Here is a 27524-nt window from a genome sequence, read left to right on the forward strand (position 1 = left end):
TATTGCCATCTTCACACTACAAAGAACACAGGCTGTTCCAGTCTTGTGTATATTTGATGTATATCTGCAGCAGGATGGATTTGATAAATCTAAACTGGTTACATCCAGGGACATCCCATACAATAAATTTATAATGAACAACAATATTGCCATCTTCACACTACAAAGAACACAGACTGTTCCAGTCTTGTGTATATTTAATGTATATCTGCAGCAGGATGGATTTGATAAAATAATTACCTCTGATATAACCAGTTCAGGCAATAAATATACTTTAAAAGAAACCAATGTGGACTTTATAATGTCACACAAATGTGAAATACTGAGTGAGCTGACTACACAATGCTATCACAACATTCTATGTAAAGATGGACAATTAAAAATCTATTGATTGAATATCTATCTTCTTACTTCTTATCTGTGTTTTGGTTTCCTCCATCACTCCCTGGCTTGGCTGGTCCTCCTCCTCCTCGAATACCCTGAGGGGTCACATGACCACCCCCGCCTCTTAAAGCTGTGTGTCCACTGGGAGATGCTGGAGGATGTCCAGCACGAAGAGGCTTGGCTGGTAAACAAATAAATCAAAACTCAAGTTGACAAACAGTAATAAATTCACATTTTACCTCATATATATAACCTTGCCAAGCATCCAACTCACTCAAAGAACACATATGAATCCACCTCCTAAGAAACAGTACGTTGGTCAATTAACTCACCTATCTGGGCAGAATTTCCCTTTCTGAACACACATGAATCCACCTCCTAACAAACAGTAAGTTGGTCAATAAACTCACCAATCTGGGCAGAATTTCCCTTTCTGCCAAAGTTCCTGGATCTAATGGCCTCTCGTATCTTATCCACTTCCTGTTGGTACCTCTTGCGATCTCTCATAGCACCTTCTTTGGTTTCCTTGAGGGCGTACTCTAGAGCCTTGACACGCTCCATGGATGCACGCAATCTCTTCTCCAACTTGGGTAGTTCACATCGAAGATCTGCATTGTCTCTGACCAGCTGAAAGCAAGAAAATCAGAAAAATGAATATGGTTGTAGAATTCACTTACACAGCAACAGAACAAACAACATTATATATATACCTTTGGTTGATTGACATCTTTCTTGGAGCAGAGTGTTCTATGTCCCGTGGACAGAGCAAGTATAGGTGAGAATAAGTTGAGACTAGTGGAACACTAGTAGTTGTTACCTAGAGTTTCACGCGTTGAGCCATCTTCAGACATTTATATATATATATATCTATATATATATATACACATACATATATATATATATATACATATATATATATATATATATATATATATATAAATATATATATATATATATATACACATACATATATATATATATACATATATATATATATATATATATATATAAATATATATATATATATATAAATATAAATATAAATATATATATATATATATAACGTGTGTTAGAAAACAATATTATCATTCATGAATATTCATAGTATACTCATCTCCATCTTTGCTCTGAGCCAATCAATCTCCTACATCATTATACATTATTATGAGCTAACACTCATTGGCATAGCTATGGTTTCAGGGCCCCAGTTCAAAAGCGAGAGCTGGGGCCATTCATCCTTATCTAAATTGCACTTGACACAAATCCATAAATGTAATATTAGAGAATAGGCACCATTACAGTTAATTTGTCATCTACAACTTGTTTTTAATGTAATAAAACAGACCAAGGCATAGGTAAATTGGTATTCCTTGGAGACCCTTTGACAATTAGGGCCACCTGAACCGTCTATTGCTATGCTTCTGCTAATAGTATTCTCATTTGCATCAGTGTTTTCAAATACTTTACCTGTTTATGAACCTTTGTGAGCTGTTCCAAGTTACTCTCCAGGAAAGAGATCTTCTGTTTCTGGGCTTGACTGCCTCCAGAATCATCGTCCTGGTTACCGCCCTCCAGTGCCTGTGCAATCAAAATGGATTTATAATAATTGTTATTACTTGAAATGAATCAAAGGGTATGATACCCTAACTGTTCACTCTTTCACTTTAAACCAATAACAAAGTAACAGTCCATAGACTTGTGAGGTCACTGTAATTGTCCAACATATTGATCTGCAAAAGTTGTCAGAAAATAAATCCTAACAGAACTTGGTACCATACTCTTAGTTTACATGCCGAGCCTGAGAGTGTGATTCTATTTCAACCATAGGCTAAGAGCAGAGGAAACATGAAATAAAGACAAAGAGGATTTGTTATAACTAGATGATAAACCAATCAAAGATGATTTGTTATAACTTGATGATAACCAATCAAAGATGATTTGTTATAACTTGATGATAACCAATCAAAGATGATTTGTTATAGCTTGATAAACCAATTAAAGAATACATTCTTACCTTCTTGACTCTATTCTGTAAATCTTGTACAAAGAGTTTTCTTAAATTATGAAGAGTTTGAAGTTCTTTGGCCTGAAAAACAAAATATGAAGAAACATTAATTATGGTCAAACCCTTCTCCTCATTTAAACATATTCTATTTTCACAAAACACAAGCACTAATCATTACCAACATTTTCATTGTTTATCATCTTTATATGACTGAGTGTGACGTTAAATGACTTTCAATATAATCAAATTAAAGTTTGTCAGATGCTATTCCAATACTACTGAGTGTAGGGAAGCCTTAAATGTGTGGATCAGATTCAGTATAGTTCAACATTAGGTATTTTGTTCTCAAGACATACACAAAAGAAAAAAAAAATTTTTCTGATGTGATCATCACCTCATGTTGCATTCCCTTGGAATCAAAGTACAAGAGCATTATGCTCAGACAGAGATATTGAGATAATTTAGTAATTCACTGTCCTTATTAACATACCTCAGGATCCTGAGCCTTCTTATCATAGATATAGTTATCTTTAAATCACCTCCCACTTTCCATGAGACTTCAAAGATTTCTCCATAAATACAATAAAATGAAAATGCCTCCTCACCCAACTCTGTGAACCTTGCCTATTCTCTATCTTCCTCCTAAACAAACAATCACTGATTCTTACAATAACACCAGAAATGTTAACATACCACTGTCTCTTCCAATCCTTTCAAATCTAGTTTGGCCTGTTCTCTTCGGTCGTGTTGTTGACTGTTGAAACATAAAATATGTGAATGCAATCTCACACACTTCAAGAGTGGATATTGGGCTATATAGAAGCTAACGTATGTTTCACTGCTATATAGAAGTTAACATATGTTTCACTGCTATATAGAAGTTAACATATGTTTCACTGCTATATAGAAGTTAACATATGTTTCACTGCTATATAGAAGTTAACATGTTTCACTGCTATATAGAAGTTTACATATGTTTCACTGCTATATAGAAGTTAACATATGTTTCACTGCTATATAGAAGTTAACATATGTTTCACTGCTATATAGAAGTTAACATATGTTTCACTGCTATATAGAAGTTAACATATGTTTCACTGCTATATAGAAGTTAACATGTTTCACTGCTATATAGAAGTTTACATATGTTTCACTGCTATATAGAAGTTAACATATGTTTCACTGCTATATAGAAGTTAACATATGTTTCACTTTAATTAAAATAATGCCCGCTAAGTATGACTTGTTATCAACTAGTATCAACAGTTCATCACCAAACACTCATACTAGTCCTAGGACATCTCCTATGTGCATCATGCAGGCTATGATGAAGAGGTAGTGTTTGCTAGTTACAAGCATCCATGTAACAAACTAAACAAACAGTTTGGGCTCAGTTGTGGATTGATGACATTCAAGTTACATAATCATAGCAGAGTTCTGACTACAACAGTGCATTCAGAGCACTGTTAAGAGCTGCAGAAGTACAAGTGAATGAACTAAAGCAAAGGGTGGATGAACAGACTAGCTTCAAATAGCAGGGATACCCTATCACCAGTCAGGAATACTAGCTTAATTACTCCCTTACCTCAGATGACCAGCCTTGCACCAAATAACAGGGATACCCTATCACCAGTCAGGAATACTAGCTTAATTACTCCCTTACCTCAGATGATCAGCCTTGCACCAAATAACAGGGATACCCTATCACCAGTCAGGAATACTAGCTTAATTACTCCCTTACCTCAGATGACCAGACTAGCACTAGCTTTAATAACAGGGATACCCTATCACCAGTCAGGAATACTAGTTTAATTACTCTCTTACCTCAGATGACCAGACTAGCTTCAAATAGCAGGGATACCCTATCACCAGTCAGGAATACTAGCTTAATTACTCCCTTACCTCAGATGAACAGACTAGCTTCAAATAGCAGGGATACCCTATCACCAGTCAGGAATACTAGCTTAATTACTCCCTTACCTCAGCTCAGAGAGTTGTTTGCTCTTATTGGCCTCCTCTTGTTTCAGTTTTTCATGTTCCTTTTCAAGGTTCTCATGCTCCAATGACATACGCTGAATTTCACTGGATGGAGAAAAGACAGCAACATATAACAAGTATGAATTGACAAAAGTCAAGAATGACATTTTCTGCAGTAAAACTGTGAGGAAGTACATTGAACAGAATCTGTAACATTTTAAAGAGAAAGAATAAATAGCAAGAATACACACTGGTGAATACATGCTGGTGAATAAAGACAGTATATTAGATCCACACATTTTATCACAGAAAGAATAAATAGCAGAATACACACTGGTGAATACACACTGGTGAATAAAGACAGTACATTAGATGCACACATTTTATCAGAGAAAGCTGACTTACTCTTTAAGTTCTTCAATGTGATGTTGTTTCTCTGCAATCTCTGATCTCAGGGCTGTCAGCTGTTGCTGATGAGTATCTCTATGCATCTCCATCTGAGACTCCACAGCTTTCTGTTGACAACAAATAATCCAAATGTTTTGCTTAAGATCATTAAATGCTTCATCTGTCTATTTCTTTATCTATGATATGACTGAAACCCCAAACAAGCATGGAATGAAAAAGCTCTCATATAAAGATGACTTTACTGGGGTGGGTTTTTTCTATGCTGGGGGGGGACTGAAGGATCCCTCAATATCTGTCAGTCCCCCCCCCCCCCAGTTTTGGAGAAAACAGGTCATGCCTCCCTAGCAAAGCATTAGGACCTGTAAAAGCAGAAGTCTAGCTACACCCCTGATCCTGACTACCTCTGTAGAAGTGTGGTCCTCAACTCCTTGAAAATTTGATGAAAATGCACATAATTAGATCAATTGTGTGTCCTAAATGCACTCATATTATTTAAGTTTCATTTGATTGCGGTTGCTTGATAGGGCCTTTTCATGACATTCTCTGTTCAAGAGGTTATTTTAAGCAAAGGAAGTCATACCTTCATTTCAATAGCATCCTGGATCTTATCTTGGTGTTCCTTCTCCTTATCTTCTATTGAAGACACTCTCATATCCTCTGTGGATTAATGAATATGCATAGAAAGTAGTATCAATACTCCTACAATCAATACAAATAACTTATACACATGTCATATTATATTACCCTCTAGTATTTATCAGTAGATGAATATTAATGTTCCTTACATTCCTCAACTATTTGCAAAATGGCAATTATATCTTCGGAGATTAAATGATTGAGCTAATAAACATTTTATTCTCATTGGATAATACACACTATGAGTACCTAAGTCTACCCATAGTGTTTGTTAAGAATGTTGTAAGAATGACTACTATCTCTCACCTTGTGCTCTTAGCGTGGTCAACTCTTCATTCAGCTGATCCATCTTCTCCTCCAGTTCTCTCTTCTTGCCTTCGTTGTCCTTCATCGTCTCAGCCAAAGATTTCATTTTTGCTTCATGCTGTAATCAAATATACATCACAATTTTCCGTGGTTAAGATTTTTATTCTCGAGGCTTTTGAAATGATTCTACTTCAATTTCTTGTGGCTTTAATCTTCTTGAAGAGAGACAGGGGAATGGAGTGTCATATGATTACAATCTACAAGACAGTAATGCCAACAATTCACAAGTTAAACTGCATGTGTTAAACTTACTTGGATAGAATATGTTAACCTGCATATGTTAACCTGCATATATGTTAACCTGCACTGACCTGTGTGATTGTCATCCTGCAAACACTAAGATCCTTCTCAGTCTCCTCCATCTTGTTGATCTGTTGTGAGTTGGTCGTCTCCAGGGACTTACATCTCTGTGTCAGGGTCTTCACTTCAGATTTCACCTTGCTGACATATAATCTAGCCATTGTGAATTCCTCATCCACTTCAATGTTATCACAATTCAACTGCAAATCAAACGAGTCATTTAAGTGAAAGAATGATGAAAGATTCCATGAAAGTTATGTTAAAGGAACCAGAGCACCACATATAAGATATACTTCAATGCATGGACACACTTTACATAAACACACACATATATATTCAAAATGATTTCTTTCCTCTAAATATGATACCAGTAGTCTTACAAGAGTATAACAGACTCTAGTTTCAACTCAGATATGATACCAGTAGTCTTACAAGAGTATAACAGACTCTAGTTTCTACTCAGATATGATACCAGTAGTCTTACAGGAGTATAACAGACTCTAGTTTCAACTCAGATATGATACCAGTAGTCTTACAAGAGTATAACAGACTCTAGTTTCTACTCAGATATGATACCAGTAGTCTTACAGGAGTATAACAGACTCTAGTTTCAACTCAGATATGATACCAGTAGTCTTACAAGAGTATAACATACTCTAGTTTCAACTCAGATATGATACCAGTAGTCTTACAAGAGTATAACAGACTCTAGTTTCAACTCAGATATGATACCAGTAGTCTTACAAGAGTATAACATACTCTAGTTTCTACTCAGATATGATACCAGTAGTCTTACAAGAGTATAACAGACTCTAGTTTCAACTCAGATATGATACCAGTAGTCTTACAAGAGTATAACAGACTCTAGTTTCTACTCAGATATGATACCAGTAGTCTTACAGGAGTATAACAGACTCTAGATTCAACTCAGATATGATACCAGTAGTCTTACAAGAGTATAACAGACTCTAGTTTCAACTCAGATATGATACCAGAAGTCTTACACGAGTATAAAAAAACTCTAGTTTCAACTCAGATATGATACCAGTAGTCTTACAGGAGTATAACAGACTCTAGTTTCTACTCAGATATGATACCAGTAGTCTTACAAGAGTATAACAGACTCTAGTTTCAACTCAGCTACAATGTATAAGTATTACCTTCATGTCAGAGACATTTCCACCCAGGGCAACACCTACTTCTCCCAGATCTTTTAGCAGGCTGGTCATCATCTCAGCGATGCGACGTCTCTGGTGTTGCTCTAGCTCCTGAATCTCCTGCAGTTTAGCTGTGACACTATTCAACTCATTCTATAAAACAATAGATAAATTAACTGACCAATCAATCCATTTTACTAATACCAGGGAACACATCTGGATTATTGTTTGTTACCAACACAGAAGGCTTGCTTCTTCACATGCATGTACTTAGATGGAATGGAGCAGGAGTGTACCCTACATTATATCTGGAGGGTAATCCTACCTTCTTACATCTATAAAGTGTTCCATTTTGTACTTAACATAGATCTTTATATCTCTCTAGTCTCTCTTTACTAACAATATGTGACAAGACTGATCAAAACTTCATTCAAGGCATTCTCCATTCCCACTTTATTCTCACAAAGTTAATGAAATTGACATTGCATTTGGTTATTTCTGAAAGACTTTCTTTTCCATTTTCTTTCATATCCACCACCCCTCTCATCCCTCCCTCTGAGTATTCTCATATCCTCCACCCCTCTCATCCCTCCCTCTGAGTATTCTCATATCCACCACCCCTCTCATCCCTCCCTCTGAGTATTCTCATATCCTCCACCCCTCTCATCCCTCCCTCTGAGTATTCTCATATCCTCCACCCCTCTCATCCCTCCCTCTGAGTATTCTCATATCCACCACCCCTCTCATCCCTCCCTCTGAGTATTCTCATATCCACCACCCCTCTCATCCCTCCCTCTGAGTATTCTCATATCCACCACCCCTCTCATCCCTCCCTCTGAGTATTCTCATATCCTCCACCCCTCTCATCCCTCCCTCTGAGTATTCTCATATCCATCACCCCTCTCATCCCTCCCTCTGAGTATTCTCATATCCACCACCCCTCTCATCCCTCCCTCTGAGTATTCTCATATCCTCCACCCCTCTCATCCCTCCCTCTGAGTATTCTCATATCCTCCACCCCTCTCATCCCTCCCTCTGATTATTCTCATATCCACCACCCCTCTCATCCCTCCCTCTGCATAATCACTTACCAATTTCTCATTCAATTCATCATTCAACTGTTCGTTCATCCGGCTCTTGTCCTCAATTTCCTTTGACTTTTCATCATAGTTGACGGCCATCTCTTCCAGAGCCTGTAAAACCTCCTTCGCCTCCTCCTTGGCGGCTTCATTCTCTGCCTCTATCTGAGTCATCTGGTTCTGGAGGGCTTCATAGTCTCTGTTAATTGAAGACAACAGTTCCTCTTGCTCCAACATCTGATCCTTCAACTTCTCTGTCAGACGAGACTGGTTGTCAATCTCACTGTCCTGTTCGGATAACAATAGAAACATTGTTGACATGGGTAACATAATAGCAGCTTCATTCCTACAGGATGGCCACAGCAAAGGTACAGCACATATATATCAGCTAGCCAAGGTATAACAAGAAGGGAACACAGTTCATTTGGAATGTCACTCAGAAGGGTTCTGACTAAAATGATCTGTTTTGCTTTCAGAAATGCCTAAGCTTTAAGTAAGGAACATTACAATTTATTTATTCTGCTTCTATCTTATAGTAAGATGTTCTTGTTTGCCACCTGTAATCACATTAGCTTACACAGTTAAACACACAATGCTGAGTTGCACTAATTAAGCATCACCACATCCATGTATGATATTCCCATTAGCAATGGATCTCATCACAAGTTCCCATGGCAATGGATCTCATCACAAGTTCCCATGGCAATGGATCTCATCACAAGTTCCCATGGTATTGGATCTCATCACAAGTTCCCATGGCAATGGATCTCATCACAAGTTCCCATGGCAATGGATCTCATCACAAGTTCCCATGGCAATGGATCTCATCACAAGTTCCAATGACAATGGATCTCATCACAAGTTCCCATGGCAATGGATCTCATCACAAGTTCCCATGGCAATGGATCTCATCACAAGCTCCAGAATATTCAAATATTAGAGAGTCACATGAGTAATTGGCAAGGACAAAATGTAGGACTTTTAGGATTAGCTGGGAGTGAATTTGTTTGACTCAAATGTTGAAATGAATTATTGCTGCATAGAATACTCTCCATAGGATCTGCCTAAATCTGATCAATACAGCTATGTTCAATGTCTAGACTAGAGTGAACCTCCTGCTTCAGACAAGTCTGTTAGGTTACAGATACCTTCCTTTAGGTAACACATACCTTCTGTTACATTACAGATACCTTCTGTTAGGTTACTCATACCTTCTGTTGGGTTACTCACACCTTCTGTTAGGTCAAACATACCTTTTCATCCAACTGTTCAAAGAGTTTTGCTCTCTCGTTGTCCCATTTCTCTTTCTCACTGGCGGGGATTCCTCCCATGTCTGGATTCTTGGCTATGATCTCCTTCAGAATCTCGGTATTAGCCTGGGATTGTTCATTCTGGGGAACAGCTTCGCCTAGAGAAAAGAATTTAGTCTGTTAATTAGCCAAGACTACTGGTGCTGGTGGGCAATGTGAATCAAATGTATAGGCTCTGTGTGATATCTCATACCTCCTGTCTGTGTGATATCTCCTATCTCCTGTTTGAAAACACACATATATATGATTAATACAATCAATTATCATTTGCTCTTAAACATATTATTTGCCTATGATTCCGAGCAAAACAAACAACATGGCTACCAAGATAAACTAATGTGTCAGTACACCAACCAAACCTAATCCTTGAAGTGTGACTGCATACAGCACCGGCAGCTACAGGCCACTACTGCATACAACACAGGCCAATACAGACCCCTACTGCATACAGCAGACTGTTGCAGGCCACTACTGCATACAGCAGACTGCTGCAGGCCATACTGTATACAACACAGGCTGCTACAGGCCCCTACTGCACACAGCAGACTGCTGCAGGCCACTACTGCATACAGCAGACTGCTGCAGGCCATACTGTATACAGCACAGGCTACTACAGGCCACTACTGCTACAGCACTGGCCGCTACAGACCATTACTGAATACAGCGCAGGCTGCTGCAGGCCACTACTGCTACAACACTGGCCGCTACAGACCACTACTTTTCATCTTTTGTTGGGCAGCTTGCTATTTACCGAACCTAATTTGCATATATTGAAAATCTTTCATTAAATGTCCTAAAAATGTCCTAGAAAGTTGTCTCAATAACCCTAACAAATTCTGGGCAGCACTGTTGTTTGTTATAGCTCAATACATTGAACATACCTGCTCGCCATCTCTGTAGTTCCAATTCTTTCTTCTGCAGCTGAGCTTTCAGTTTAGCGTTCTTTTCTTTCTCCTTCTCATAGCGGTTCTTCCACTCCTCGGCAGTAAGCTCAACATTCACCACAACTGTGTTCTTGATAGTCTTTGCTCTGTCAAGACAAACATCAAGAACGGGATCAAGTGGTGAAACATTTTCCAAACAGTATCAATGCTCTCCATTATAGAAGATCCCCTCTTCTTGCTTAAATGGCTAAACATAATATGGGTTTGGAGGGGAGGGGGGGGGGGCTGAGTGGTCTACAGTACCAGCCCATTAAATAAATGTAACATCTGGACTGTCCTGTTGTCAATATAATACAAAAGGGATTTTACTTTACTCCTGGTCTGCTATGTTGCCTTGCTGCAGAACAAAGGCAGATCTACATGGCCAATCCATGACTTTGTTATGATAATATTTTGGCAGCTGTTTCTGCTCTCACCTTTGTCCAAACATGAGGGTTGACTTTGATTCAGATTCGTTGAAGGATGAGGGAGAGCAGCAGATTACGATGGTGGTCCTAGCATTGCCTCCCAGAGACTCTTGGAGAATTCTGGTCATTTTACTGTCACGGTATGGGATGTGACTTTTCTGAAAAGGTACAAGATATGACAATCAGTAGAAGAAATTTTACCTTAATAAAAGCAATAAATCTGATCATGAAAGTATCTGAAACATTAACTTAAACCTCTTAGAAGGCTACAGCAGCACTTTTATTGTTGGTATCAAGTTTTGTTTTAGTTAGTATTGAAAAGAAACAACATATAGAATCATAGCTACATATAGCAGGTCAATTGATACAATAACAAATATTAACAAATATTCCCTTAAAAAGATCACCACACTAGTTGAGCAACATTACTAACTTTACCATTTATTCAAATGATTGTTTTGTTTAATTGACACCCATTGGAAATTAATTCTAACAATTATTATATTAAAATAGATATCACTCTACCTTAAAAGCATTTGGAAGTTTGAGTACCCTTTCTTAAAGCTCTGTGCAATAATTATTTCCGTTTATTAATGCTGCATGTCTGTTCTGTCCCTTTAAACTATAGCAGCTGTTAGGTATTATGTGTCAAAAGCACCTTGAATAATCAAATTCACAGGTGCCAAGTTGGTAAAGATCCTTCAGGGAAGGCAACTTTCATGACGAAAATTTAATGATATGGATACGCCTCAGAGCTTTTCTGCTTTGAAATATTCACAGAAGTCAAAAGAAAACTGGAAATTGGTGATCACCTAGACAATCTCTGAACACATAGGATATTATGGACACAACACGTACAATGTAATTTGTTTACTGTGTGGTATTGAATGTTGTGAAATGCATTAACATCAATGTGTTAACAGTTTGAACCAATGAAGCTTTGTCATTATGTTAGAGGACTATAAGGATAAACCATTAAAGGAGTTTACCTTCATTTTGCCTATTATCCACTAGTTTGCATACTACCAGCACTTTCGACATTACTTCCACCAAATCCATTTAATTTATGAGGGTTATATTAATTAATTAAGCATGAAGATTACATTTGATCTCATAGCAAGGTCCATTAACTACTTGACAGCAACTAGCTTTCCAACAAAGACCAGAAATTTTGTGTTTTAATGTCTTAATACACCTAATTATCAAGTTGCCTAATTAAATGATTGGCAGGAAAATGTTTTGATGTCCTTTTCTTCTTTACAGCTTTAATTTCTCAATTTTTCATTATCTTCAGCAGCTATATTTTATGCTTCATATTCTTTAAAGCTAACTCATGTCTCCCCATTGCATTTTATACTACACCACCCCCCCCCCCTCTCCAAATACTCTCTAAATTAAAACAATCACAACACTATACATACACCTAATACACAAGTTTTGCTTATTTATTCTGAATTCATAGGTATTGTAGTCAAATAGACTATCACAAATGTACATATCTTTACCAGCAAGAAGACTGACACTGCCCATCCAATTAATAACAAACCATGACCTACTAAACATAATCAACTTTTATCAATGGACCATGCATATTTAAACTAATAATGTAATTAGAATAATCCATATTTTCTGATGGATTGGTTCACCTCAGCTTTGATGTTGAAATTTACTGCATATTCCATGAACAATCCCCGAAGGCTGTATCTAGCTATGACAAATCAAAGCTGCACGTACACACTATGAGTCACTAGCAGTGAGTTAGTCTCAGAAGCGGCCAGCACAAATATTATGCTAATCAATTTTATTGCACAGCTTTGAAGACCATTTCCTTTAGCTGCAAAGTGCAATATTTACGTAGGAAACTGTTGCTTTTCCAGAATGAACACAAAGTAGAGGCATGATGGAATATATTAAACAGCAGAATGTAAAGGCAGTCGTTAATCATAGTGAACTAAAAGTGCAGGTTAAATCCTCAATTCATGTCAATATTTCTAGTAAATACCTGCTGTGAAAGACTGCTATAAAGTGCATAGTCCATTTTGAAATAAGAAAGTTGAGTTTGGGTTTAGTGCTTGACAATATATAACAGAGTGGATAGCTACTACGAGAATGAGTATCCTGAGTCTACACTCTCTTTCCTTGCTTTAACTGTGAGTTTGTAATCATGGCATATCTTGAGTTTCTTGAAGTAAATAAAGTAAAACCTTCTTTACCTTGCCTTCAGCCAGTGCAGATATTACATTGCCAAGAGCAGATAAGGATTTGTTAATATTTTTAGCTTCATCCAACACGGTGCCTTCAGCTCCAGTCTTGCTGACCTGTTGAGAGAGAGATTATGTGACTTTTAATTAAAGATGTCTATACAAATAATAGTTTTGCTCTTGAAATTGCATAGTCCAACAATAAAACACTGTGAGTGAACAGCATGTTTCAGTATCTATGTTGGTTTACAACAGATTTACTTTAACAATGTGTTAAATCTCTAAATTTGTTCTTAAAACCAATAACGACATCAGCTCCTCAGGTCAAAGATTTCTTACAATAAATCATCAAAACTCTTCAAACATATTTGTATCATGTACGTAACCTGTAATGGCATTGTCCATGACAGTGGGTCAGGGATACGTTTTACATATTCTTCCCTCAGAGGTGGAATTATTTCTCACACTTCACTTAAAACATTACAACCACTTCTTATGACTGAAACTTGAACAATCTTGACAAATTAACTTGTTTGATTAGTCCTGATACTAAAATCCATTCTGACTATTAGATGATTTCCATTTCCCTGTAAAGATCTAAGCTACTCTTCTCAGAACATCATACAAATGAAGGCCATGGCCAAGGCCATGGTTTCAAAGAATGTTTAGAAAATTGGGCAGCATCATCCTTGCTGCTTTTATGGAAACACATTGAACCATGGAGGAGATGGGATGACAGGAATGTTATTACACACATCCATGAGTGCATCAGTTGATGAAAGAGCAGAGATCCGAAAAATGTGATCAACATGACAACACATAGAGTTGTAGTGTACAGGTTGTGAAAACAGACTTCTTATAAGGGTCATAGATTAGAACATTGAAAAGTTGTCTTCAAGAACCCATTGAAAAAACACTGTAACTTAAGTATCAATTTTGTATACTTTGTTCATCTTAGTACATAAACTGAACACAACTTCAATTTGCAAATAAAAAGTGCTTCTGATTTTTGTTCTTTCCCATTCATTTTGTTGCTTTGATTGTAAATCATATAGATATCTAAGAAAAGAATTCACACCCATTTGAAGAGAGCTCTTCACGGTTCTCTCACTCACAAGGCTGGTCTACATGACAGTGTACTGTTGTACATCTTTACCATCGTTATTCAAGACTAATAAATTTAAACTGCCCCCATTCCTCTTCCGTTGAGTCTTACCTTCTCACTACCTGCCAAATCTACCAGATATAACTTTCCACTGAGTTTCTTTTGTGTTTCTACATTTTCTTGTTTGACTTGGATGAGAAAGATGCTATGGCTACGAGAACTATGCTCGTTCATATCTGTAGAGATAATACAAATAACAAAACAGATTAATATGGAAGGATTTATTACCAATACTTCACAACACTATTGACACAAAATGATTTAATTCAACTCACTTTTGATTCATTTTTAAACTTGTGATAGAAGAGTACCATCACATTGTGACTGAATGTGTGCATTTTGGCTAAAGTACTTCATATCTACATAACACAGAATGTTAGGAAATAAATGAAATTTGATCTTACATGACTACATGTATTTCATACTGAATACAGAGTAGTTATGACCTTGAACACAGCATTTAGTCACAGGCAAGACTAGATTTCAAGTCTGTAGCAATTGACAAGGCTGTGATAATAACTCTCAGTCAAGTCTGTAGCAATTGACAAAGCTGTGATAATAACTCTCAGTCAAGTCTGTAGCAATTGACAAAGCTGTGATAATAACTCTCAGTCAAGTCTGTAGCAATTGACAAAGCTGTGATAATAACTCTCAGTCAAGTCTGTAGCAATTGACAAAGCTGTGATAATAACTCTCAGTCAAGTCTGTAGCAATTGACAAAGCTGTGATAATAACTCTCAGTCAAGTCTGTAGCAATTGACAAAGCTGTGATAATAACTCTCAGTCAAGTCTGTAGCAATTGACAAAGCTGTGATAATAACTCTCAGTCAAGTCTGTAGCAATTGACAAGGCTGTGATAATAACTCTCAGTCAAGTCTGTAGCAATTGACAAGGCTGTGATAATAACTCTCAGTCAAGTCTGTAGCAATTGACAAAGCTGTGATAATAACTCTCAGTCAAGTCTGTAGCAATTGACAAAGCTGTGATAATAACTCTCAGTCAAGTCTGTAGCAATTGACAAAGCTGTGATAATAACTCTCAGTCAAGTCTGTAGCAATTGACAAAGCTGTGATAATAACTCTCAGTCAAGTCTGTAGCAATTGACAAAGCTGTGATAATAACTCTCAGTCAAGTCTGTAGCAATTGACAAAGCTGTGATAATAACTCTCAGTCAAGTCTGTAGCAATTGACAAGGCTGTGATAATAACTCTCAGTCAAGTCTGTAGCAATTGACAAAGCTGTGATAATAACTCTCAGTCAAGTCTGTAGCAATTGACAAAGCTGTGATAATAACTCTCAGTCAAGTCTGTAGCAATTGACAAGGCTGTGATAATAACTCTCAGTCAAGTCTGTAGCAATTGACAAGGCTGTGATAATAACTCTCAGTCAAGTCTGTAGCAATTGACAAAGCTGTGATAATAACTCTCAGTCAAGTCTGTAGCAATTGACAAGGCTGTGATAATAACTCTCAGTCAAGTCTGTAGCAATTGACAAGGCTGTGATAATAACTCTCAGTCAAGTCTGTAGCAATTGACAAAGCTGTGATAATAACTCTCAGTCAAGTCTGTAGCAATTGACAAAGCTGTGATAATAACTCTCAGTCAAGTCTGTAGCAATTGACAAGGCTGTGATAATAACTCTCAGTCAAGTCTGTAGCAATTGACAAGGCTGTGATAATAACTCTCAGTCAAGTCTGTAGCAATTGACAAAGCTGTGATAATAACTCTCAGTCAAGTCTGTAGCAATTGACAAGGCTGTGATAATAACTCTCAGTCAAGTCTGTAGCAATTGACAAAGCTGTGATAATAACTCTCAGTCTTAGGTTAGTATTGTTCTATGCATTCTTTACTACAAATGAGACACTTGACTTGCAAACCACATCAGGCCCTCAATCTTTACAGATTGACCGACACACGCTTTTTGCAGCAGTTTTAAAGAGTTTTATTCCCTGTATTGTACTGTTACTCAAACTTACTTGTAACAGCTATGTGCAGGTTATCAAACGTACTTGTAACAGCTATGTGCCGGTTATCAAACTTACTTGTAACAGCTATGTGCCGGTTAAAAACTTACTTGTAACAGCTGGATGCCACTTACTCAAACTTACTTGTAACAGCTATGTGCTAGTTACTCAAACTTAATTGTAACAGCTATGTGCTGGTTATCAAACTTACTTGTAACGGCTATCTGCCGGTTACTCAAACTTACTTGTAACAGCTATGTGCCGGTTGGCTTTACCCTCGTCAATTACTTCCATTACCTCATCTGGGCTTGAAACAAACCTCTCTGAAGCACCTTTGACAAATGGAACTCTGTTCTTATCTTCATGAACTGACAAATTAGTTTTGGACACTGAAAAAGATGTTTAAAGACAAGTGAAATACAACACTTTATATGTGAATGTTGGGATATAATATCACAAATTTTGATTTAAATGGCAACATACTTCTTAATTTGGTCTGGGTAAGCAATAATTCACAAATATAATACCAATAAAGACACATAAGATACATATGGCTGACATTTCTACAACCAAACCTAAGAAGACAATCTCTTCTTAATACAAACATTACTGTCCAAACCACACACAACCCCATATGTAAGACCCTATTAATGTAGATATCATCTCTCCTGAACTTAATAGATATATGCTTACAATATATGGTGTTTCTTGAATGCAAGTACAGTTTAACCATAAACTATTAACATCAAGGTACCAGTTGTCCTTTATTTACAGCCTTTTAATATATTAAATTCTCTGAGTTGAAATAAGTACAAAGGAGTTACCAACTATTGACACTAATCAATTTTCCACACTTTGTGTATTGATTTCAGATTATTATTTCCTCCGACCAGAAACAAGAAACGTCGCCAATTACATTTATGACTGTTAGTAAGATACAAATGTTCTTAGTTTCACAGATAAATGACTTACCAGTTGTAAATAAGCTTAAGGGCAGAAATATTAAGTCCTTCTAGGTTATGGCTATCACATTAGCCTTTTCAACACAGTCACCTATTAAAATCTAGCAGGAATAATGGTCATATGTACTCTTGGGTTTGGTTCATAACAAGTATTCAGTTTGTTATCTTCATAAATTAAAGAGTAACTTTGTGCTTTTATCTAAAGTTTTTCATTTAAATATGTACAATCATTGTTTTGCTATCATAATTTACAAAAACATGTTACTTTAGGAGGTTGGTTATATAAGTATTGGTTTTCCACCAAATGAAGTAAAAGCCCAAAATCTATGATTGATTTGTCCTATCGGTGTATTAACAAGAGACTGTTAATTCTTTAAGAGTCTGTTCTCTTTGTCTAGCCCTATAACACATTCACAGGTGGTGAATGTACACTCCTCTTAAAACCAATTACCAAATGTTACAGTTCAATAATTGTACCTATTTGAGCAGCTATAAAATATTCATATCACTTGTACAGGATATAGCACTATTTACTCATTTGAATATGTTGTTTTGTGGAACATGTTAGAATTGAACTACAATTAGCTGTTTTAACCCTCAAGACTGAATTAAATTTTGCATATTATGTGTAGCTCTCTTCTTCAATAACATGAATAATACAGCTGTAATAAACTCAAATTTTATTTATCAATAAAACAATATTTCAAGATAGCACTACATGCTCACAGATCAACAAGGTAATTTCAAAACTACACTACATTTACATTTCTATGGAAACAGACAACGTTTATGACCTCTAACAGTGAGAAAGCAATGAATGATATAAACTCACGATCTAGGAGATCCCGAATTCTGTCCATGTAAATTTCAAAATATGAAACCTGAAGGAAAGAATACAGATCAAACCATAATGATTGTTTGTGAGCAGTGCAGATGGACAGGTACAAGAAGTTACATCATGTAATAGAGATGTAAAATTCATTAATATCATGCATAAATTAACGTAAGTAGTGCAGTTTAATACTACAGTCCTGTTGTATGCAGTGTTACTATAGTCCTGTTGTATGCAGTGTTACTATAGTCCTGTTGTATGCAGTGTTACTATAGTCCTGTTTTATGCATTAACATTAACATTCAATGCATTTCACAACCAGTTATAACAAAGCTTCTTTATAGTGAGTTATTTGGCCATTTAATATTACCAACATGTTACTATCTTTCCTCCTAATGCTAAGATGTGGGTTCACCAAGAGTGGTCTTTAAAGTTAAGCCTATTACCAAAGGATATGGCTTTCCTGGATTATAAAAAGAGTTATTGCATACCAACAGCTGTAGTGCTCAGGGAAAATAAATCACAGCTTTAAAATGCTGCGTCATGGACTTGAATAATGAAAATAATACTCATGTAGAAGAATACTCAACTAAAACACAAACCGAAAGGAAGCGTTTCCCAGTTTTTGAACCAGTTTCATCATTGAATGTACACTATTATTCAACTAACCTTAATAGGAAGAGATCCCAGTTTTTGAACCAGTTTCATCCTTGAATGTACACTATTATTCAACTAACCTTAATATGGAATTCCAAATTTTCATCCATTTGATAGATGTGGTTGAATATATCTTGCACAATCCGAGGTATAACACCCATGTACTGAGTGTCACCAAGTACACCCTGTGAAGAAGAAAAATATAGCATAAAGCAAACACTGAGACAAAAACAACAGCTTACTAGTAGCTCATATTGTCCCAAAATTGAATGAATGGAGAGAAGCTAATAGGTATATTTAAAACTCAATTATTTTTCAAAATTCCACTTAATGACCAGAACATATATGCAGATTTAAAGATAAAAATTTCTAGAGACTTCTAAGACTTTTGATGCTGGCCACTTGAATTTTTATATCAAAATGTGTCCAACCAAACATATGAAGAAGTTCCTACTAGCATGAAGCATTTCTTCCAAGATGCCATAGTGGATTCCAGTGCTAACATATTCAAATACTTCTCTACACATTGTCATTATGCAATGATGTTTGTAGTACTACAAACATAGATGGCTATGTGCGTAGGTCTGTGAATCCTCTGTATCAGTTTAGAAAGTAATCAAGAAGATTACTTTTGCCAAAGGACAAGAATAGAATGAATTAAATGCTAAAACAAGACAACATTCTTACCTCCATAGTGAAGGTCTTGCCACTGGATGTTTGGCCATATGCAAATATTGTTCCATTGTAACCTTCTAAAACATCTGTGAAGATACAACAAAGCAACGACAATATAATTAGATATATAAGCATGAAATTCAAAGTTTTATGCAAAACAATGTACTCTTAAAACATTTAACCATTACCTCCTAAGGGTCCTACTGTAAGTAGTACAGACTGGTCAGAAGGAGAGGGTGAAAGTGGAAAATTGCTGTTTATTGGCTTAATACCCATACAACCCCTTGAAACCCATAGTCCACACAGAACATTCACTTTCAGGAATCAGCAAATATATGTTCTACATTGTAATTTTAATACATCTTTTACAGTGTATGTTTGACATCATTCATCAGTTTTCATCCATTCTTTCTTTTGCTGAAACCCTGTCAATCTTCTGTTCCCTGATATTGTAAGTTTTCACACCAACATCTATAAATACCTTGCCTCTTGTGTTATACGGCTGTCAGGGCAGCTTTCATTATAATTACCTGCCATCTGCATGCTTGCATGCTACAGTACCTGATACTGACACACACATACACATAGTGTGTAGTACTGGCATATGCTCAGCAGCACTTGGCTAGTTTCCAATGCATCCATGTGTCAATAAAGTCATCATACCTTCACACAGTACGCATATAATGCACTGTACATATTACACAGGGTTTCATCACAGGAGATGGATGACACATTTGTCATGTTTTGTAAGCGGTACAGTTGGTCTCCATAGTAACAATGTTGTGAAGGTATCATAAAGAGATACAACTTACTTAATGCATGTATAGAACCACCTTTAAATCTATTAAACTGTGTTAGTCGGATAACACCAATGGAACTAATTAAATACTGCATACAATATAACATATGCAAACTTGTAGTTTCAATAAGAAATACAACCCAACTAAGTTCACTTTTGACAATGGGAATGAACCATTTTAACAGAAAGTGGAGTAATATCTTCACATAACATAGTATTTATTAAGAGGAAATTAACGATCACACCCAGCCGACAAAGTCAACAGATCATAACACTGTACCAGGAACAAAAACTTTTGCATATAATTTGACAATGCCTGTAGTCATGCCTACTTTGTGTCTACTGAATTGTATGATAAATCAAACCTTCAAATGTTTACAGGACCTTGATGAAATTCCTTCTGGGTTGTTCTATAATGTGGTGAAGTTGGAAACTGTATGAGCTATCAGCCTACTTGCTAAGTTGAGTGTAAAATTGACATTTTGCAGAACTTTGTATATTTTATTGACTTCTCCTCTGGTTATTAGACATCTTTGCATATAAGTTTAATGTAGCTGTTTAATGCATGAAACTTTTCTTCTCCTGGAGCAAGAGGTTAACACTAAGATAGTCTACACATAACATTACTTCACTGCTGTTTCACTAATAGGACATCTTAATCATCTTGTCTGGAATCTTTAACCTCCAAAGATAAATTAGCAAGGATTATAATTTACCAGAGATATATCAAACATGCTCATGCTCAATGTTTTGCTCAATGGCCCAAAGGTGATGACATTCAATCAATGTTGACATGAAGAGACCAGTCAGGAGAATTACCAGAGAGAATTACAATCAATGTGCATTGTCTGTAATAAATCCCATCCTATGTCTGCAGTCTGTATGCCAAAGTAGTTTGTGGTAAGGTATGCATGCATACACCAAGCATTGCCTCACATGATTCACACATATTGGAATACAAAACCAGGGAATTACTACAATGAAAATATATCTTTAAAGTGTTTCACCCTGAGAAGTGTGAAGGAATAGACATAAATATGTATCGGTGGATGGTAATGTTTTTGGAATTAGATCTGAAATCTATGGCCTGATGTATTGTTTATCATTATTGTCAAATGTCTAGTAATTAGATAATAGACCACCTCAATGAGGGTAAACATACAGTATGCAATGAAGTAGTCTGTAAAGTCACATGACCAAGTCAATCTCATCAATGCAGGCATGTACTGTGTAGTACATGTATGCATACACAATCTAATGATATGTATCCAATTAACTTGGTTCGTGGGATCTCTGCTAAATGTCGAGTGCTCAGTTCTCATGTGCGAGATGTCTGCATACTTACAAAGGAATCCAAACCAGTTATCCATCAGTGCTGGCAGTAAGCGTTATTGTACGTGAAAGACTTTAAAGGGGTCTATTGAGAGGATCATCTAAATTTAGACAGAATACCTAGGAACAGACCAAAAGCTGTATATTAAGTGCAGAACAATTTTGTAAATTCTCAATTATCCCCAACTTATCCAAAAGGTACAATTTTTGGTTGCTCTTGCACTTTTATGGCTTTCATTAATCCATTATTATGACAGCTTCAGGTTTGTTGGAAACAACAAAGAAGCTGGTATGACCTAAATATTAACAATAAGTTTCACAGGACACAAGAAGTACTATTCTAGTATGCTTGAGTATCCTTGCATACTTTCACCGAGCTAGTTTGTCTAGATTCATTCAATGACTAATTATAAAGGAGTTACCATGTGTGGATCACATATGACATGTCGCAGGAGGTATGATACTCATTATAACATTATTATGACATTCATGTAAAGTTAAGGGACCACTATCTACACTACATCATTTAGACCTGTTGCTCATACGTAATATATCACTCACCAATGTGTGCATTTCCTCTGTAATATACTGGTATGATGTATGATACTATATTGCTGGCCAAATAATATTCATTTATTCTTTGGTATGACTGCTATGATAATACATACCAGAACACTGCACTAATACTAGACTTCTCAAAGACTGTAGATCTGCATAGTGGAGACACCACATACCAGGGTCCCACTGAGAATAACACCTGATCACTGCAACTTTGCTATAGTTAATATGACATCAGACAGACTCAGTTCATGTTGACAAATCTTTCCCTTACATGATACTATCCTTGGGACTGATCAGAATTGACCCATCCTGATAAGAATAACAAACTACATCTGAATGAGGGTAATCAACACTCTTTGTTCAGAATAATGAGGTCTGGAGCAACAGTACTAATAGGTGAGATTTTTATTGGAATTGTTAAACTAGCAGTACAGAGGCAGGTAGGATGGATAAACAGTTTACAAAATAAACTGGCAGAGGTGTGTACAAACATTGTTTGAGTAAAAAAAATCAATTTAAGGTGAATCATTAGTCACACATAAATGACTAATGCCTATGAGATAATTTAATACCAAAGCTTGATGCTACAAAACTACCTACGGTAAACTGTACATTTGATAACATTCAAGTATTAGAATATACAGGAAACCAACATGATTCATCTGAACTAGATGAGCAATCTGTAAACATTCTAGAAAGGCCAATTTACACAGGACTCATGCCAGAAGACTTCTGTAACTGTTTTTGACAACAAATCAATTTGCATCCTTTGAGGGAGAACAAATGACTGTGGAGTTCATATAACACTGCCCTGTTAGCCACTCAGTGGGAAGTAGAATAAACTGGTGTAATTATAGAAACACAACAAGCTTGTCAACAATCTATGTGTTTGAAGCTATTCATATTAAGGATGTTTGTCTCTATATGGTACTTGGTATAGTAGCTTTACAAAGGTATAGTAGCTCTACAAATTTATAGTAGCTCTACTAAGGTATAGTAGCTCTACAAAGACTTAGTACCGTAGCTCTACAAAGGTATAATAGTTCTACAAAAGATATAGTAGTTCTACATGGGAATAGCAACTCTGCAAAGGTAAAGTAGCTCTACAAAGGTATAGTAGCTCTACAAATTTATAGTAGCTCTACAAAGGCATAGTACCCTAGCTCTACAAAGGTATAGTACTGTAGCTCTACAAAGGTATAGGTATAGTAGCTCTATGAAGCAAGTCAGAAAGAGGGAATTGTAAGCACTGACCTGCATGCTGATGATATATAAGTATCTTTGGTTACATCATATGTAAGGTACAATGGCTTCTACCTACCACCTCAGCAAAACAAAGGCAAAAGCTGGACGCACACTGCCCAGAGGAAACGTTTGACAAATATGCAATCCAACACAACTGTCACAAGCTACCTTCAAACATTGTCAAGACCTATAGTAGCATGACTGACTCTTTACTGCTAACTTATTGTGCTCACAGCTTGAAAATTTTTCTGCCCAAATTTGGCACCAACTTTGATCAGTGGCATAAAGTACATTATCTGATTATCTACAATAATCTATGTTAATTGACAAGTGAGTTAGGTGGTGTTCAGTAGTTCGATATGGATTGTGCTGGATTACTCAGTTGACCGAGCACAGGGTTGTATTCCTGAGGTCACTGGTCCAATTCTCATTCCAGCAAACAATATATTTGTTCTATTGAAAGAATAAAACTTGAAGTATTCATATGAAACCTAATCACCATGGCTAAATTGTAAGTATTAAGGAGCCTTCAAACCAGTATAGAGGATATTACTGTAGGCCACCTTCATTTGCAGTCCTGTCTACCATATAACGTGATACACAGGTTTAACCAATTCAACTGTTATTAGACATCAGAAAGCTATCAAGTGTTAGACAAAACATCAGATTAAAAACCATACATCTGCACAGGATAAAATGAAGCCACATATGTTACCATTCTGCCTTCTCACCTACGATGGACTAGGTGGTATATCGACCAATCAGAACTGTTCATAAATACCTGAACGTATCCCTTGATGTGCAGCTGTGACTAAATAACAACAACAACAGCAAAGTGCACTGTAGGCTGCACAATCAATCTCCTATAATAATCTCCGTTGGATATTATGTAAATATCAAAGCTGTGTCCATAGGGAGGTAAATTTTTCTAATCAAGAAAATTCATCAGTCAAAAAAGAATTTGACATTTTTTCACAGAGATTTTGCAGCAGGTTTATTGCATTATGGTTGTTTGTTTTATTTGTATCATAGATATGGATTAATATTGACGTAACTGAATTATGGATAAGTGAACATCTTAATATGACAGAGTTTATGTACTATATTATGCTAAACCACAATCACCTCCTGCACTAATATAACCTGTGGAAATAAACAACACTTAACTTGGCAGTCATTCTTGTAATAGTTGCAATAATATTTTTCCAGTAGATTCATGCAAGCTTGAGATAGGCTATCCCTTTAAACATATCTATCTCAATATATAACTTCCCTTGAATCTTGAGGAGTGAGTATTTAGTGTACAGCTGCTTTCTGGAAAGAAACCAAACCCCTATTACAATGACTGACATTTAAGGAAACAATCAATAATGGACTTGTTATTTATGGGCTGCAGCAAAAAGTACCTTTTATGAGATTTACATACCAGCTATGCCTACAGAACAGTACACTGCACAGTGCACACAAAGGTACATATACAGGCACTGAGAAATCTTGTAGTATTTTATGATCTCTCAAGAATTCTCAATAAATAATCAAAATTCCATGGAATTATATGAACTTACTGAAGTATTTGCAGTGCACAGGTTTTTACTTTATAGAATTGCCACTCAGATATATAACTTCAATGTGTATTTTGAGTGTGGTTAAATTAACATATTACAGTGCATCCTGACTTGTGCCACTATACAGAAAGTGATTTTTCTCTCTGTATTAAGGGTTGTGACATCACCAATGTACAGATTCTACACTAAATATGTAACAATCATGTGTGCCAATGTTCTTTTTTTGGTAAATGTAAGGGGCAGTTATGTGACAAGTCAATTTCAGAATCAAGTTTTTAGCAAGTCTTGTATGTGCATACATCCCTATCTTCCACATAACTTGGCCAATCACTACTATTAATGAACAAGTATGACAGCGTATAGAGTAAATGAACTGTGCCAAGAGGATTGAATGAGGCATGCATTACTTGATGCACAAGGCTATCCAACCATTCCACTTGTATCAGTGTACTGGTTCACTCAGTCAAGGAGACTTGATGGAGGAGGATATGTCAGATGACACAATTATAAAGTCTGCCTCATCACAAAGTCACCGTTCCTATGTGTAGGAGCTTAGAGTAATGCGTCATGTTAATTATGCCAGCTTTTACCTGTACAGACACATCTGAGCTGCTGTACAAGTTTATTATGCAAGTCAGTGCTCACAGTTGTTAAGATTGCTCTGCGCAATAACTGTGCTGTAGACTGAGTGTGAGATTAAATAATAAATCAGACATAACCCATAATGATCTAGTGCTTGTGTACAGTTTACTATTGTGTGGTTGATACTGCCATGGGTTCAAGAAGTAGTCACAGACAACCTTCTAATATCTACTACTATTTATAGATTTGTGTGGTTGACACTCCCATGGGTTCAAGAAGTAGTAGATAACCCTCTGATATCTACTATTTTATATACATTTGTGTGGTTGATACTGCCATGGGTTCAAGAAGTAGTCACAGACAACCTTCTAATATCTACTACTGTTTATAGATTTGTGTGGTTGACACTGCCATAGGTTGAAGTAGTAGATAACCTTCTAATATCTACTATTTTATATACATTTGTGTAGTTGATACTGCCATGGGTTCAAGAAGTAGTCACAGACAACCTTCTAATATCTACTACTGTTTATAGATTTGTGTGGTTGACACTCCCATGGGTTGAAGTAGTAGATAACCTTCCAATATCTACTACTGTATATACATTTGTGTGGTTGATACTGCCATGGGTTCAAGAAGTAGTCACAGACAACCTTCTAATATCTACTACTATTTATAGATTTGTGTGGTTGACACTGCCATGGGTTCAAGAAGTAGTAGATAACCTTCTAATATCTACTACTGTATATACATTTGTGTGGTTGATACTGCCATGGGTTCAAGAAGTAGACACAGACAACCTTCTAATATCTACTACTATTTATAGATTTGTGTGGTTGACACTGCCATGGGTTGAAGTAGTAGATAACCTTCTAATATCTACTACTGTATATTCATTTGTGTGGTTGATACTGCCATGGGTTCAAGAAGTAGACACAGACAACCTTCTAATATCTACTACTATTTATAGATTTGTGTGGTTGACACTGCCATGGGTTCAAGAAGTAGTCACAGACAACCTATTATCTACTAATGTATACATTTGGTATGATCTGCTGCTATCACTCAGTTGTACACCCTTTCTTACACCACATTTCACTAACCACCAAATTGGTGTCAGCCTGAAAATACAACAACATCAACAAAAAGATGTCAATAATTCCACATATTCTAAAATCAATCTCTAGAGCAAATCTGGGTGTCTTGAAGACTGGTGGGTTCTAAAGATACATTGTCTGCTTTTAATATTCCTCTCAAGCTTTGCTGAGTTTTTGACATCATAAGAAGAGTTGCCACTGGGCTTTATTCCTCGGTGCCAGTCGGCGGCAACACATTTAATACTGTGCGTTTTATTGATTACTACAGCTATTGCTCATGATAATCAAAGAGTAGTGAACTACTGTACCATGTCAGACTTCTAAGAAAAAATATTGCAGAAATAATTGAGGGAAAACTTTTCCCTACTGTTTAAAACAAAAATCATCAACAATATTTCCTTGTCTAAGATGTAATAAGTTCAGCCTCAGTTCCTACACAAGCTTTACACTTGTAAACAACCTTAGACAGGAATGAATTTTAAGTTACTCGATGCCTTTCTGGCAATGCTGAAACATATATTTAGCTTGTTTGCAAAGTGCAGTTGGTTTTCAAGCAGATAAATGTATAACAGATGTATAATAACTGTAACTTACCTGATTGGACATTCACCAGAGTATAATAGACTAGTTTTGCTAAAATGCAGCAAGACATTTATTGTTTCAGGTCACATCCTGAGTTGTTGGGCTTACCAGATATCCTCGCTCACAGCCAGAATCATGTGTTTTCTAAATTGTAACTATATCTAAAGGTACAAGTCATAGAACCAACCTAAGCAAGGAATGAATTTTAAGTTACTCATTGCCAGTCTAACAATGCTGAAACATTCGTTTTAGTGAAGTAAATAGATTTTCATGCAGACCGTGGTTCTCATTGCAAGTAAAATTTCACAACATCTGTTTACTGTGTAAACCAGT

General features: G+C 36.4%; 1 protein-coding gene across 3 annotated transcripts in view; it reads right to left on the reverse strand.

Annotated features, from left to right (window-relative positions):
• The window catches only part of LOC139958337 (kinesin heavy chain-like), a 44733-nt gene that overhangs the window by 3646 nt on the left and 13563 nt on the right, over positions 1-27524 (reverse strand). Inside the window, exons 4-24 of one of the 3 annotated variants that reach the window (XM_071955324.1) lie at positions 19441-19514; positions 18834-18938; positions 18097-18145; positions 16548-16691; positions 14391-14515; positions 13187-13291; positions 10983-11131; positions 10504-10652; positions 9566-9720; positions 8325-8600; positions 7237-7386; positions 6088-6276; positions 5717-5834; positions 5355-5431; positions 4772-4881; positions 4370-4471; positions 3083-3143; positions 2399-2470; positions 1852-1962; positions 795-1011; positions 412-565 (exon numbers count right to left, since the gene is read on the reverse strand). In XM_071955324.1, coding sequence (XP_071811425.1) covers positions 412-565; positions 795-1011; positions 1852-1962; positions 2399-2470; positions 3083-3143; positions 4370-4471; positions 4772-4881; positions 5355-5431; positions 5717-5834; positions 6088-6276; positions 7237-7386; positions 8325-8600; positions 9566-9720; positions 10504-10652; positions 10983-11131; positions 13187-13291; positions 14391-14515; positions 16548-16691; positions 18097-18145; positions 18834-18938; positions 19441-19514 — 2692 coding nt within the window. The other 2 variants (XM_071955326.1, XM_071955325.1) reach the window with 2 other exon arrangements.

This window comes from Apostichopus japonicus, chromosome 18 (assembly GCF_037975245.1).
Source record: "Apostichopus japonicus isolate 1M-3 chromosome 18, ASM3797524v1, whole genome shotgun sequence".
Lineage (NCBI taxonomy): Eukaryota > Metazoa > Echinodermata > Holothuroidea > Aspidochirotida > Stichopodidae > Apostichopus > Apostichopus japonicus.